Source organism: Ursus americanus, chromosome 35 (genome assembly GCF_024610735.1).
Source record: "Ursus americanus isolate L20-20 chromosome 35, mUrsAme1.1.p, whole genome shotgun sequence".
Classification (NCBI taxonomy): Eukaryota; Metazoa; Chordata; class Mammalia; order Carnivora; family Ursidae; genus Ursus; species Ursus americanus.
In genome coordinates this window covers 12,342,951-12,359,685 of record NC_142161.1, presented here as the reverse complement: position 1 = coordinate 12,359,685, position 16,735 = coordinate 12,342,951, and the positions used below count along the sequence as shown (strand labels likewise).

Below are 16,735 nucleotides of genomic sequence, written 5' to 3'. Positions count from 1 at the left end.
GGCTGTTGCTCACTGGCCCAGCCAGCAGACTCCGTACTCCACAGCTGCCACATTGGTAGACCTCTGCCACCTTAAGCAGAGCTTGGCTAGTTGTTTTCCAGCAGTAGACGAAAGAGAACACTCTTTCCTCTACACCTGCTGTACGAGGGGAAGGAAGAACTCCAGGCAAAGAGTCAGCCCAGACAAGTCCTCCAAGTCACACCCACAATCTTTTCCCCTCACTGAGTTGCCATGCTGCCCGGCTGGCTGCTCAAGATGGATTCCAGGGCCAGAAACGCACTTTACTACAAACTACCACTCCCCACCAACCCATACTCCCTCCAACACTGGGACAGACTCCTTGACCCATCATGAGGGTGAATTCTCTCCCAAGAGCTCCGTCATCCCAGGACTCCCATCACTTTCAGTCCATCAGGCCCATCTGATATGCCAACCTCAGCTATCGAGAGAATTTAAACCTTTTTCCAGCAAGCCCTCCACACCTCTTGAGAGTCACTGGGTATGTGAATCTACTCCAGATGTCAGGCACATGTCAGTCTGGATACAGCCCAGTCGGAAGAGTCTCTGTTTAATGTTCGAACTTTGAGAAGCAGGCCCAGATCGAAGAAACACACACAAACTTCATCTGGAGGTAGCTGAGGGTACAATTTATCTACAGTGGGTTATTTGGGGAGCTGATTCCAACTAAGTCACGTCAAAACTTCTGTTTGTCATGAGGCCATATAATTTAGCCTATGCTAGCTAGTCTGAGCCTTGCCTCTTCCCTGTCATGTTTCCAGGAATACAAATAATATTCTAAGAAGACTGTTGATCGAGAAGCAGAGGTGCCAAATTTGCCTATTTAGTATCCAAATACATTCATCCAGACGAGAAGTCTCAGTTAAAGTCAAAATCTTGTAAGGTTTTCGTTCTGGTTTTCATACACAGCACAGTCTCTGAATCCAAAAGAGGAGAAGGAGGAGAGGGGAAGTTTCTGAAAATGGTTCAGCTGGCTTCTCATAGTCCTTAGTAAAGAATATCTGGAAACTAAGAAGTAAAATATATGGATTACATTTTTAGCTTTAAAAAATGGGAAAACTACATAGTAGTACATTACATCATTTCCGTATTTTAATCTCAAGGTTAAATGTTTTTATTCACTCTCTAGAACCATCACTTCCCCACCCCCAACATGGGAACTTTATAATAGTGCTTTGTGGTTCATCCTGGGGGTTACAATAAACTTCCCCTAAGAACTTGGAAATAAGGTTGGTAAGTGTAGTCTCTGATGAATAAACTTTAAGATCAACATAATGACCAGGAGATAAGCAAAATTACCTTTAAAGAAAAAGAGTGGCTTCGAGTCTAAAAGACCTAAGTATATGTTGATTGACAAAAATCATTACCAAAGAAGCAGTCAGACAGAAAAGTGGATAGGAGGAGGGGGACGAGGCATAGCCACTTACAGAAAGAAGCCACCTAGAACCCCCCCCCCAACCCCATGCAGATTCTCCTAGGCAAGATCTCCAAGATTTCTGAGCTGCTCAGATCTTCCCTAATGAGAAAGTAACACCCCAAATGTACTTGGGCCTTGATTCATCCAATGCCTCTGTCCTAATTCAATCCCCGACAAGGAGCCTTCCTTATGTGACTTCCAGTGTAAGCCTATCTATGAGAAGAGAAGGCACTGAGTATACAGACTCGGACTTAACCACAAATGTAAACTGCGCCCCTATCAAGTGCCTGGCTCCTGTCCTAGGTAACAAGGGTAGAATAGAGAATTAGACATTTGAGGTCACTGGGGCTAACACAAACAAGTAAACAAATAAATAAGATAATCGCAGCTAGTGATAAGAACCATTACTAAATAAATAACTAAATAAGCTGAATAATGGATTAGGTAATCACTGGGAAAGGGGATGGGTATTTCAAGAATGGGTCAGGAATAGCTTCTTTGAGAAAGTGACATTTAATATAATTAATGTTAAAATGTCCCTATCACCTAAAGGAATCTAGAGATTTAATGCAATCCCTATCAAAATACCAATAGTATTTTTTACAGAATTAGAACAAATAATTGTAAAATTTGTATGGAACCACAAAAGATCCCAAATAGCCAAAGCAATCTTAGGAAAGAAGAACATGGTTGGTGGTATCATAATGCGAGACTTCAGGATATACCACAAAGCTATAATAATCAAAATGGTATGGTTCTGACACAAAAACAGACACACAGATCAACGGAACATACTAGAGAGCCCAGAAATAAACTCATGCTTATAAGGTCAATTAATCTACATCTCAGGAGACAAGATTATGCGGTGGGAAAAAGACAGTCTTTTCAATAAATGGTGTTGGGAAAACTGGACAGCTACATGCAAAAGAATAAAACTGGACCACTTTCTTACACCTTACAAAAAATAAACCAAAAATGGATTAATGACCTAAATGTGAGATCTGAAGCCATAAAAATCCTAAAAGAAAACACAGGCAGTAATCTCTATACATCAGCGTTAGCAACATATTTATGGATATGTCTCCTCAGACAAGGGAAACAAAAGCAAAATTAAAGTATTTGAACTATACCAAATAAAAAGATTTTGCATAGCAAAGGAAACCATCAACAAAACAAAAAGGCAACCTACTGAACAGGAGAAGATATTTGCAAAGGATCTATCTGATAAGCGGTTAATATCTAAAATATATAAAGAACATATACAACTCAACACCAATAATAATAATAATAATAATAATTCAATTAAAAATGGGCAGAGGACCTGAATAGACATTTTTCCAAAGGAGACACACAGATGGGCAACAGACACATGAAAAGATGCTCAACATCACTCATCATCAGGGAAATGCAAATCAAAACCACAATGCGCTATCGCCTTACATCTGTCCAAATGGCTAAAATCAAAAACATAAGAAATAACAAGTGTTGGTTAAGGATAAAAGGATTCTATCATGCACTGATGGTGGAAACATAAACTGGTACAACCACAGAAAACCACAAAAAAGTATGAAGGTTCCTTAAAGAATTAAAAATAGAAATACCATTTCTATTCTTCAGGTATTTACCCAAAGAAAACAAAAACACTAATTCAAAAGATATATACATCCCTATGTTTATTGCTGCATTATTTACAATAGCCAAGATACAGAATCAATCCAAGTATCCATCCACAGATGAACGGATAAAGACGATGTGGTATATATACACAATGGAATATTAATCAAATATTAATCAGCCATCAAAAAGAATGAAATCTTGCCATTTGTGACAACATGGATGGATCTAGAAGGCATTATGCTGACCAAAATAAGTAAGACAAAGAAAGACAAATACCATATGATTTCACTTTTTGTTGAATCTAAAGAACAAAACAAGCAAACAAACAAAACCAGAGGCTGAGCCTATCCTGAGCATTTTCCAAAAGCACTTTTCAACTGATTTTTTAAGTTCTATGTCCACACGATGATAGAGAGGACCATGACGACAAGACGTAGAGCAAGCAATGCGAAAGGGAATGTGAGGCGCAAAGACAAGTTAGGTGAGGCTAGTTTTTTGTGTGCTTGCCCTTCGCCAAACACAGCACAGGCCCCACCTCACTCCCAACCCCTGCCCAACTCTCTCTTAGGCTTGCACCTCCAGCTGTTAGAACGTGGCTGCACCTCTGACTGACGAGGATCCAGACTCTGCCAGGCAAAGATAGAGAAAGAAAGTTTCTAGGCAGAGGGGACAGGAAAAGCGCGGAGGCAAGAACTAGCCTAGCATTCCTTTGGAACTTCCAATGTGCCTGGAGCTTTAGGAAGAAGAAGAAAACAACAGGAGCTATGGTCAGAGAACCAAACAGGTGCAGAGCCACAGGAAGAAATCTGGGTTTTATTATGGCCAATAGGAAGCAAGGGAGTAACAGGACCTGATTTAAACTTTTAAAGATACCATTGGCTCCTGTGTGGAGAATAAAATGCAGGGTGGTAGAGGAGGCTCTAAAAGTAACCGAGGCAAGCAGTCACGTGGCCTCTCTCAGGTGACCGCAGTAGTGCTGGGGACACGTGAATGGCTTTAGGCCACACTTTGGAGCTGGATCCACAGGACTTCTGGACACACATATGTGTGGGATGGGGAGTCATACTTGGGCTTGACAAAGTGCCGTGCCTTCCACTGAAATTAGAAAGATATGGGGGCAGGAGGGATGAAGAGCTTTTCAATGGGCATATCTGCTTTGAGATACTCATTTAAAGACACAATTAGAGATGTCGGTTAGGCAGCTGGGGTTCCTGGGAGAACACGGAGATAGATATATAAATTTAGAGATTATCTGTGCCTATATGGCCCTTAAAGCCATGGCATTCCCATCCCTGTGATGGCTATTTTTCACAGTAAATCAATAAACTGAGTTATTCACCAGGACACTAGGAGCCAAGGTGGGACACCCCATAGCAGACGGCTGGCCTTGCCCACACTGGGCCTGCCCCTCTGCTTTGCCACACCCCTTAACTGAGAGCACCTTCTACGGTTGTTTCGTTGTATTTTCACATAAAACATTATGCTCAAGTTCCCCCTTCATTCTGTGGATCAGTGTGGAAATTTAAGAAACTGACATGTATTTAAAAATATTTTAAGTGCATCAAGGTGCTTGACTGAATAAAGAAATATTACACACACACAAAAAAAGGGAGAAATTAAACCAAGTGGATTAGGAGACCAAAACTAAATCCCTGTGTAGATTAAGCCTCAGTTCACTGACCAGAGCTCATTGACTTTGGGCTCAATGTGCAAGGGCTCAATTATTACAGAATATTTGAGAGCATAATGGAAAATGTTGGTTAAGTCACTTGATGAAATAAGTTGCAAAAATAAAGTAATGACAGAATCCCTAAAATTAAATTAACATAAAACAATTTCAATTCATCCCTTTAACAGTCATTGATTAACTATTACGTGATTACTATGTTGAACTCCTGCCCTTCTGGGGCTCTTCTTTCAGCGGGGAAGACAGACCACGCTGTGGAACAGGGCAGGATGGAGGCAGGTGAGAGATGCCTTAGGACAAGGTGAGATGACAGACAGTTCCAAGGAGAAAAAGACAAACAAATCACCCTAGAGGTAATTTCTCAAACACTAACCATAACCCTGGTTGATTATATAAAAACTTTGCATGCCTGTTTATTTAAATTTAAATTTGCATGTACTACTGATGTAAGTAAATGAAGTTAACAGACACTTTAATGTTTTTAGGAGCCCTTAGCAGCATTTTTAGTGGAGTCTTCTCAAGATATTTCCATTTACCCCCCATTCTCCTTTAATCTTTTGCCATCTTTTCTGTGTAAATCTGAGAGATTTACTTGTAAGTGCAGCATTAGGAGGAACAGAGGAGAGGAGAGGGGAGGTGGCGCCCCCTGACTTCCATTTCACTCCAGCCTCGAGGAGTGGGAGAGCTGCTCCTGTGATTAAAGGAACCCTATTTCAAGGAATGAGACACATCATTTCCTGCTGCACAGTGAGGAAACAGCCCGGCTTGCACTGAAGCTGGTTCCTAGCCATCTCTCTGTTACCTTTTTGCACCTTCTCCTTCCCAAGATCCTGTGGAAAGACCACCCAGGCCTGCTCAACCTGGGAGAAGCCCAGCCACCTTGCCATCTGGCTTTTTTTGTTTTCTCTCTCTCTCCCCCAGTTCCCGCTTTCCCTCTCTTGGACACTCTCTCCAATGCAGCAGCTGGACTCAGGACCTGCTGAACCAGCCTGAGAAGGCGAGCCAGCCGTGCTCTAGGCTTTGGGGAGCACGTTCTCTCGCCTTAACTGCTCATCCTCTCTTCTCACACTGACGGCTGCAGACTACAAACCATTTAAGTGTTAAGATCTAAGAATCTGTTTGGTCTTTGGTTTCACATCATTTAGGATGAATGAGCTTAGGTAAAAGTATTCACCTTAGGATCTCATCTAACTCACTAGAAATTTCCATTAGTGTTTGGGGCCAATGCCCAGACTGGCTATAAATCTGCCTTGCTTTGCTGGTCATTAACCTGAGTGCGCGTTTGCCTCAGGGACCTGGAAGAGAGGAGTGGCTATGACAGAACAAGATTCACTGTACTTTGGGGTCCTTAGGCCAAATTTTCCATCAATAGCACTCTTTACTAGCACCTCCATTTCATTATTAACAAAAGTCAGGCTTTTCAAGGCTCTAGAAGCCACAGATATTTTTTTACATCTGAACTCTGAATGAGTTGTTATAAAAACACCTTTGTTCTGTATGATGCATTGTACCTGGATGAAAGGACTCATTCTAAAAGGAGAACACCACCCTTCCCTATCACACCAGAATCCACTCTTTGCCACAAAGGCGGCATCAACTGCCACAGAAGAGAATAATCATATACCATACTCACAATCACAGCTCAGTATGATGTTTTACTTGCAAGAGTCTTTTTATTAAACCTTTTTATAATACTTTCATTCTCACAGTTGATTTCTATGACACTGCACCAAAATGCCCTTCTCTTTCCCCACTTCTCCCTATTATCCCCTAAGGTCATTTTGATTCTAGAGAATCAACCCACGAAGTAAAATCAGGAAAGAATGAATTTTGCCCCTGTGTATCAAACCTGCTATTCTGTTTTTCTCCCTGGACATTTCCTCATTGTAAGTTACAGAACGCGGGCTCCAGGTGCTACGACCTTTTTCAGACTTCTGTCTAGAATGGACCTAAGTCCAAAGACCTTCCTTACCTTTAGTTGAACTAGATGCACATCCACATGCTTGCTGTCCGAGTCCTGCTGGACTGAATAGGTTAGGTCCCGAACCCTCTCTGAGGTCATCCGGAGCCAGGTCTCGATTTCAGGTAAGTGGAGGACAATCTTCCAGTCGGCCCCTGTATGCAGTGGGGGTGGCTTTTCATACTGCTGGTCAGAATCCATGTCCTTCAGTGACTCTTCTCCCTCACCTTGCTCCACAGTGGGCGTCAAGTTGATGGCCATGGGTGAAGCATCAGTAGCCATGGGATCCAGGTCCTGTGACCTCAGCGGGGAAAGTGTCACGCTCATGGTTAACATGGAGAAGTCTAAACCTTACTTCTTTCCAAAACAGCTGAAAGGCAAGAGGAAAGAAGAAAGCAGGAAAGAGTCAGACGAGATTGCCAAATAAAGAAATGATACTTTGCAGAAGAAACAGGATTTCTAAATTAAGCCAGATCTCTAAATTAAGAAACCATAACTCATGGCAAAAACAGAAGGAGGTGTTGTGAGTTTCTACATAGTAGCCCCAAGACCCAGCGTATAATAGGAATACAAAACCATGTGGTATTGCCCACCCCACCATCCATTCTCTCCTCATTCCTTACTAATAAAATCCTGATTTTTCAGCTGTGCATATTCCTGCCAAGAATTTAAAACTACATTTCCTATCTCCATGGCAGCGAGGTATGGCCACGTGACTAAGTTCTGACCAAGGAGATGTAAGTGGAACTTTTGTACAGAAATGTTTGGGAGAACTGCGTAAAGGGAGCCTCCTTAATTAAGGAGGGGCCTTCTTTCCGCCCTTCTGTGCTGCCCCCTTCTTCTAGCCTGTAATGTGGGCTTGCTGGCTAGAGTGCCAGTTGCTATCTCAGACCAGGAGATGCTTTGGGGTATGCCAGTAGAGGATGGCAGAGCAAGTGGTCAGAACATGGATCCCACGTGATAAAAAGGACCTACTGTATCGGTCCTAGACTGCTGCCCTGAATTCCTTTTATTGAGAGAAAAACAGAACCTGGTTTTAGCCACTATTATTTAGGGCTTTTCTACTATAAGCACCTAAGCCTCATTTTGGCTATTATAACCAATACATTCAATACATGGATAAGCAGAGAGAGAACATGTTCTAATTAACAAAAACACTGTGTGGAATTCAGGAGAGGTTGCTCCTTTCTACAATATGTTAGGTAAGTAGATAACATGTAGTAATTCCAAACCTAAACTTTGCCAAAAACTATAAATCATGGATTAGTATATACAGTATACCTAATTAACTATCAACTTAAATTACATTAATATTTGGTTATGTTGAAATTTTTAGGGGCTTCTGGGACTTCAAGAGTAATAAATTGCTCTTTAACATTAAAATATTAATCTGGATGGCTCAGTTGGTTCAACAGCTGCCTTGGGCTCAGGGCTGAGGTCATGACCTGCCACAGCGGGCTCCCTGCTCAATGAGGACCCTGCTTCTCCCTCTCCCTCTGCCCCTCCCCCGCTTGTGTGCACTCTCTCTCTCAAATAAACAAGATCTTTTAAATAAATAAATAAAATGTTAATTAAATATGTTTAAAATAACACAAGTGTAAGTCATAATAAAGTTGACAAGCTTAAGAGTAAGCTGGTTTACTAATGTAATGATCTAAACTATATAATTCATCTTTCTTCTAGAACCAGCCTAATATAAAATAACAACTTTCAGGATCTTGTACTTCAAACATTATACAAAGACATTTTTACTTTCAGGAGCAGATGCTTCTACTCACGTAATGGGTTTCATTTTCTTTTATTAGACTTTTTCTGGCTCTACACATTCTAGCTCCCTTCCCCAAAGATGAAAGGTGACTGAACAAAATATGAAATTAAATGTGATTATCAGAAAGTAGCCTGTATTTCTTTAGATTCTTAATATTCACTTAGTAACAATAGCAAAGTTATTTGACCTACAAAAATAGAGGTGGGGGGAAGCTCCCAATTTTACCAGGAACATGTAACTTTCCGTACAGAAATGGGCACAGAGAATAAAAAGACTTACTGAATTGACAAAACCCTTAAGAATAAGTTAGTCCTATGACATATTATTTCAGAAGCCTTCCAATGTTGCAATGTACTGCCCCGTCTCAATTTCTTGAACATTTAATTTTTAAATTAAATGATAAGCCCTTTTATGGATGAATTTTTGAAAGTGAAGTTATTTGCAAAACTAAAATATTATGTCATAAAGTAGGTTTATCACTTTGGTACCTGCCTTAGAGAATGGTTTTAGGTTTCAACTCAACAGCTTTCTCCACCTGATTGCAAGAGGGACAAATCCATACCCCACATTTTTAACCACTCTTGCATAGTTTTTTTTTTAAATAATACTAGACTTGGCTATTTTTAAAAACTCTTTAAAAAAAGAGATATCAAAACTCCAAGAGCAATAAAACTCCAGAAGAGTGAGCTACCATACTATTTATTCATACCCTAGCCTCAGACAGGCTCTGGTTCTGATTTCCCAAAGCACTTGTAAATTTTTAATCAATTCATTGCTCTCTGGGGGATCTGTTTAGAATTACAATCCCAGAGAAGGAATCTGATACACAAAGGTTAATAAAGGTTTCCAGCGGAAGGTCACAGAACTGGTGATAAATGAAGACGACACTGGTGTCACACTGGCTACCTCTTCTAAGAAACCAGACTCACCCAAATAAGAAGAGTAAATGCCAGGGTAGCGTACAGTGAACTGTTTCAGTCACACCCACACACGCACTCAGACACCCAATCCCAGATCCCTCCCAAGTGCCCTGCACAACTGAAAAATGACACTTGGTCATTGTGTTTTCTCTGAAACTCCTAAATCAACACAGGGCTTTTTCTGGAATATCCTACTGTAAACTAAAGAACAGACTTAAAAATTGGCTCACAGCAATTTATGTCCCAACATACATTTCCACATAGACCATCGGGCTGGGCACTGGGCAGGCACAGTGCAGTTCTGTGTGGGGCAAGATGCTTCACGTTTCTGGGTCTCAGTTTCCTCATAGGTAAAATGACAAAACTGGACTCGAGGATGAGTGAGATCCCATCTGACCGGAAGAATCTGTGATTACTTAGGGCTATTTACCCAGAGATTTCAAAACCATTGGAAGCATCCTGCCTATACTGAGAACTGTGTAGACACCCAGTGCTGGCCCTCCATTTTACCAAAGCACATCAACAGCATCAATAGATTTGTCCTACTTAATGGAATGAAATAAAAGAGTATCACACAAATGCCTTTTGTAAATTATTATTTACACATTATGTGTTACTAATTCCTGCCAGAGAAACGAACACATGAGATCCTCTCTCCTTGTAGTTTAAAGTTAAAGACCAACAACAGAGATGTGGTTCTATATGTAGAGGACACACAGAATAAGATAAAAACATTAAAAATGTAGCTGGTGCTCATCACACATGAGTAAAGGGTAAGGAAAACCTACAATCAAGCTGCAAAGCAAAATTTTCCTGCATCTATAAAATTTCAACAAGGACATGATGTTTTCATATTTAACTGACCAGAATGTAGACAAGAGAATCTCCATATCTCAGAGAAGTAAAGCAAAGCAGTGCCCTACTCAAGTTTCATTTCAATTTCTGTCTATTTTCCCTCTCATACACTTTTCCCACTGGGAAAGGAATACCGTATGTGTCATAACAGCATAGCAAGCCTGGAAAGTGGCATAAAATTGGTTAATTATCCATTTTCATGGAAAGTAATTACTATAAACATTTAATTTTCAATTCTAGTAGCACACATTTAATGTGCCACCCATGGATAACCAATCTCTATTTTTGATTTTCACAAAATCACATCTGATGTCAAAGATAAATTTATACTTTAAAGGAAAACTGCTTCACATTTTAGAGACCTATAGTAACAATCTTTGCGTATATTTTCCTGCCCCTATCAGAACTACTCAAGCTTGCTTTCCCATCAAATTAATTACTCCATTTGAATGCAAATAGCAGGAAATTCAGCCCAAGCCTATTATATGTTCTTCTAAATACTGTTAAGTTTTGTATTCTTCCTTTATAAGGAAGGCATCTTGCGAAAAGATGCCTTTCCAGTCACAGAGAAACTTTCTTTTAAAGCCAGCAGACAACTTCTGACGATGCAAATTAAAACAATGACCCAAACGTGTACAGGTGCCCACCCACTGTTACTCAGGTTCCAAAGGTGCATGACAGGGGTGATCAACGAGCTTTTTGGAACCCAGTGACCTCCCCTTCCCCTCCCCCATCAAATGCTTAGTTGTGGCCACCTCTCCAGCATTAGAGATAATACCACCTTTATCCCAGCGGCTGTTAAAAATAACATATCAAATCCTTTCCTTTCCACAAATCCAAAGAAGGTTCAACATTTAAAGTGCAAAACCTGCAAGCCGTAAAGATTTTAAAGCTTTTTTTTTTTTTAATTTGCGGGAGGTCTTTTCCCACCATATTCTATTTCTCATCCTATAGAAACAGAAGAAACATCGCACGAATTGCTTACTAACAAGGATTGGTTCTGCCATCTTCTTGACAGTCCTGAAGTTTTTAGTTGAAACCTGACAGAATGCATTTGACTAAGTCACATTTACATCAGAAATAGTTCTCCGACCAAGCTAGGAGACAAAAAAATGCAGCTACACAGCCATCAAAGCTGCCCACCTCTTTCTCCCTTCTCTTGTCACTTCTCCCTCTTAAATAAAAGAATAGAAAAGCCGGAAATCTGCCGCATGTACTCACTGTAAATGCTTTTGTCCCTAAAGGTCCTTCAGGATTAAGCGTCTGGCTCCTCCTTCTCCACCCCCCTCGGGTCTCTTCCTGTGGCCAAATAAGATAAAGCCTGGTGTCAGGGCCGCTCCAGGCCAGCAGGACACAGGCAAGTCCGAGGGCAATGTCTTTATAGGCCCTCAGGAGCCTAACACTCTTACAAAGAGAAGGCTCCTCCGCTGTCCCTATTTGGAAGCTAATGTATAAACTCCAGGCCTGTGCAATCATAGTTAGGTCTTTTGCAAACAAGCTGTGATAAGTGAGCAGAGAAAAAGGAGACAGTTGCCAAAACAAGGATCACTATGGAAAAGAGTGTCTGGGTGGACAGAGCACATACAGTCACGGTTTAGAAGAACCAAGAGTGTGTATCTTAAAAACTGAGCAATCCTAAAGCAAAATAAATTAATAAATAAATGAATAGTACTACGTTAACGTAACCAGCTGACAAAGCCAATCTGAAGGAAATAGGTTCAAGTTCCCTCTCCTTTCTTAGGAAGAAACCGTTCTTTCCAAGTAAGAACATCATCATGTGTATAGTTGGACAGGCGGCAGTTTTACCATCCATGTAAATCAACCCCAAGCCTAAGTATTTACTCTCAATCTTTCTGTGCTCTGCTTACTCCCTAAAAAACAAGTGAGAGACTAAAGCATAATTCTAGCCAAATTAACAGATCTGCTTGCTACAAAGCACATGTTACACAACTGAGATAGAGAAAATTGTTAGGCATCACTAAGTGTCCTTTTTTCCTCCATCTTCATTTCATTTCTTTTATATTGCCATAATCATTCTTCACAGAACCTATTCATAGAGACAATGAATTTTGAAAGGAAAGAAAAAGTTCCACTGGAATGTTTTCAAAAATGATTTGGTTACATTAAGGAAAAATAAATAAATGAATGAATATAAACAAACAAACTTAAGAGGTGTACCCTGAATCTGATTCTAGCATTCTAGAATCAGGCTCTGCAAAGAAAACACAAAAAAAAACATTTAATAAATTGCTGAATTAAATGTCATGGCTACCTAGATGAATGAGGCTCTAATTCATCATCTGGTTTTAAATCTTGCTGCCTGCGTATCTCCCTGGCCTCTTGTGAGGTCAAACGTTGGGAAACTTTAAAGGGCTCTAAGCTCTTTAAAGGAGGGAGCCCAAGAGTTCCTGCCAAGTAGATTTTTACTTGGGGGGAAAAGAGAGAGTAGTTTCTGTAAGATGCTCGTAAGGAAGTCTCCATAATCACTGCCTGATTCCTCCTTCTCCTCAGCCCTCTTCTCCAGGCCCCAAGGCCTCCAGCATTCACCCGAAGCAACAAGGTTTAGTGAGATCACTGCCATAACCCCAGATTAGTCTCACTTTCTAATCCTCCTGCCACAACAGAGCAGCCTGCAAGCAGATATCCATGAGAAGGACTTCAAGTGATGGGGGTGGAGGGTGCGACATATAAATAGTGGGGCCCTGACAGATTTCTGCAACTAAAAAGATTTTCTTGGTGTTAGCACCGATGTTTCTTCTCTCTCTTTTTTCCCCTTTAATATATCCTTTGTGCATGCCTGTGTCCCCAGGCAGATGGTTGATTATATCCTGCTAATCACACAGAGACCTCTCCCAGTATCCCTTCAATCACCGCTAACTCCCTCACCCAGAGCATAGGGTCTTCTGTCAGCCATAACACACTTCATCAATCATCTTCCTTCTCAGTCTCTCCTCCTTCCCCCGCACCCCACCCCCACCCCAGATTATTCAAATCCTTCTCCTGTGGCACAGACACCCAGATTGACTCGTCTAGTCACCACACCTCCTGCGTTTTCTCTCCCCCACCACAGCAGTCGGTTCCTGTCACTCGGAGATTCATTTGGCTGCATTAAGCAGTCAGCTGTAAATGGTGCCCATCATCATGAGTGTGCGGACCTGGATTCAATGATGAGTGTTCATATTTCTTACTCCCACCCCTAGTTGCTAATAATCATCTTGAAGCATTAGGTGGCTACCTTTCTGTTGTTCAAGAAAACGTCTTGAGAGGAAATGGATCGTAAAACTCTAACCCATAAGCTGCACAACTGTTCCTCTTGTCAATGCTATTAACACAAAGAAAATGAAACAAGATTCATTTCAAATCAACTGACATTACTGAGAATCAATTTTATATACGGCGTATGTGTATATATGACTCATGTTTGCCCTCAAGGAAATTATAATAGAGACAATTTCCCTCCCTCTTCTTTCCCGTCCACATGCACACACACACAAGTAGGATGAGCCAAAAAAGCCCTGTGAGGCACCAGTGGATTGGGATTCATCATCCGGAATGGAGGAAAGATAGGAGGAATATTTTCTGGCAAGGTAACATTTGAGACAGGCTTGTAAAAACAGGTATGATTTAGATGGGCAGGGATAGAAGGGAAGCGGGGAAAGAATTCCAGCCTGGGGGGACATCTCAACAGCAAGAAGTTGGGAGAATCAGCAAATGATTCAGCACTGAGATGAAATGGGAACTTGATGGCGACCAGAAACAGGTAAGGCTCCAAGGTAAATTGTGGACATAAGAGTGGTGCGGAGGCCATACTATGAAGTTTGGAATGAATCTCACAGAGAGCAGAAACTCCAAAAAGACTGTAGAAGAAGAAATATAGGATAACAGTTGTAGTCTAAAATGGAACAGAAAACCAGTGCACGTACTCCTTTTTACCAAGAAAATGAAACGAGAAATCAGCATATGAGAGGATCAACATCCTCTTTTCCAAGTAGACTTCATTAATATAAAATGTAACCTTAAAAACCTCTTTCTGGGGCGCCTGGGTGGCACAGCGGTTAAGCGTCTGCCTTCGGCTCAGGGCGTGATCCCGGCGTTAGGGATCGAGCCCCACATCAGGCTCCTCTGCTATGAGCCTGCTTCTTCCTCTCCCACTCCCCCTGCTTGTGTTCCCTCTCTCGCTGGCTGTCTCTATCTCTGTCGAATAAATAAATAAAAAATCTTTAAAAAAAAAAAAAAAAAAAAAAAAAAACCTCTTTCTAGTCCAAAAAAAAAAAAAAAAAAAGAGGAGAGAAAGAGAGAGAGAGATATGGTGGGATAGAGGGAGACAGGGAGACAGGGGAGCCTACAAATCTGACTTTTAGATTAGAGTGATTAAAGGAGTTCTGTGCTCTGTCCTACCTACTCCATTAAATATAAAAGGAATTCTCCATTTTTAGTTCTTCATTAACCCTAATATCATAGATTTGAAGTGGAAAAGTTTTAGGAATTATTTTATGCAATGTTGTTACTTTTTTTCTGTTCTAAAATTATTTTTAAATTAATTAAAAACTAATATATATTAATTCAAACATTGTAAAAATAGAAAACATTGAAGTCAAAAGGTTCTCTTCTACTCCTATATTTTCATCCTCTGTCAATAAGTGATAAGAGGCTATTTATCTTTTGTGACCTCATTATGTAAAGTAGAAAGGAAATGAACCCTAAGCCCTATTTATTTTAAAGATTCTGAAGCTTAAATTAGTTGGTCTATATTAATGCAGCAATATACAAGAGTCTGCTAACTCAGTCTTTATTTACCTGGTCTAGTAGATATTCTACAAGAAGTGGCTACTGACAAATGAATTGAGAGTCCTGGGTACAGATAGCAAACTGAATATATGTATCTAATTTTGCTTCCTCTAGAAATCCCACTAACACCACTGCAGAGGGTTTTTTTATTTGGAGTTTTTTTTTTTTTTTTTTTAATACAAACACTCAGAAACGGGAAGAAAAACAGTTTTGGAAAATAAAAATTAGATGAACAAGTGATAAATGCCTTAGTTGACTCAAGAAAGCTAAATCCAAGGGCGCCTGAGTGGCTCAGTCAATTAAACGGCTGCCTTCAACTCAGGTCATGATCTTGGGGTCCTGGGATCAAGCCCCTGCTCAGTGGGGAGTCTGCTTCTTCCCCTCTCCCTTTGTCTCTCCTCATTGCCCCTCCCCCACTCCTGCTTTCCTCGCTCTCTCTCTCAAATGAATAAAATCTTTAAAAATAAAAAAAAGAAAGAAAGCCAAACCAGCACGGCAAAGAACCAACCTGATTCTACTTCAGAATCCTTTAAGCATCTTGGAATTGGTAGAATCAGGTACCTCTGAAAATGAGATGGAAGACTATAGAACAAAGAATTAACTTTACAAAAAGAAAAGTCTGACCTTTGTCCCGACTCCTAGGAGGTAAACTCTATACCTTGGAACTGCCAGAATAGCAGGAGTATTTTTGTTATTTATTGTGGGCCCCCGAGACCACACCTGACAGGACCATGCTAGTCCTCACCATGAGGACTAGCCAGACAGAAGGACCAACCATGTGATTAGAAGGCTCGGGCTTTAAGCAATTACCAGGGCAATCATTTAATCAATCATACCTAAGTAAGGAAGCCCCAATAAAAACTACGGATATTGAAGCTCAAGCAAACTCCCAAGCTGGCAATACTCCAGGAGTATTGTCACACATCAATGACAAGGGGGCAACGCATCCCTGAGGATGTGGACGTTCTGTGGTTAGAATCTTCTTAGTCCCAGGGGCGCCTGGGTGGCTCAGTCGTTAAGCGTCTGCCTTCGGCTCAGGGCGTGATCCCGGTGTTATGGGATCGAGCCCCACATCAGGCTCCTCTGCTATGAGCCTGCTTCTTCCTCTCCCACTCCCCCTGCTTGTGTTCCCTCTCTCGCTGGCTGTCTCTCTCTCTGTCAAATAAATAAATAAAATCTTAAAAAAAAAAAAAAAAAAGAATCTTCTTAGTCCCAGATTCTACCCTATATGTTTCCTTCTTTGGCTGGTTCTGATTTGTATTCTTTTGCTATAATAAAACTAAAATCACAAGTATAGCGCTTTCCTGAGTTTTGTGAATTGATCTATCAAATTATCAAATCTGAAGGAGTCTATGAGGACCCACAATTTTATAATCCTCTGGTTTGAAATAAAGATAGCCCTAGGGCCCCTGAACTTGCAGCTGGTATAAGAAGTCTTAGGCATACTTGGTAGCCTTGGAGGACTATGCCCTTTACCTTGAGTTTGGCCTAACTCTGGCTAAAGGAGCAATAACGCATTGAGATTAATTTTGATTGAACAATGTTTAAAAATAAGTTAGAACTCTAAATCTTCCCTTACTTTGTGTTGCTGGGTGGTTGCTCCCACCTTCAATTCTGGCAGAAGACTGGAGATTTATTCTCCAAAAAGAATCAATCAAAAGGACTCTGGACTTGGGAACAGTGATCGGTTGAAGACAGAAGTACC

General features: G+C 40.8%; 1 protein-coding gene across 3 annotated transcripts in view; it reads right to left on the bottom strand.

Moving 5' to 3' along the window:
- AKAP6 (A-kinase anchoring protein 6) overlaps nt 1–16,735 on the bottom strand; it is a 464,155-nt gene that overhangs the window by 346,979 nt on the left and 100,441 nt on the right. Inside the window, exons 1-2 of one of the 3 annotated variants that reach the window (XM_087859040.1) lie at nt 11,464–11,543; nt 6,712–7,069 (exon numbers count right to left, since the gene is read on the bottom strand). In XM_087859040.1, coding sequence (XP_087715166.1) covers nt 6,712–7,035 — 324 coding nt within the window. In that variant the 5' untranslated portion in view covers nt 7,036–7,069; nt 11,464–11,543. Of the gene's footprint in view, nt 1–6,711; nt 7,070–11,463; nt 11,544–16,735 lie in introns of those variants that run through there. The other 2 variants (XM_045802588.2, XM_087859041.1) reach the window with 2 other exon arrangements.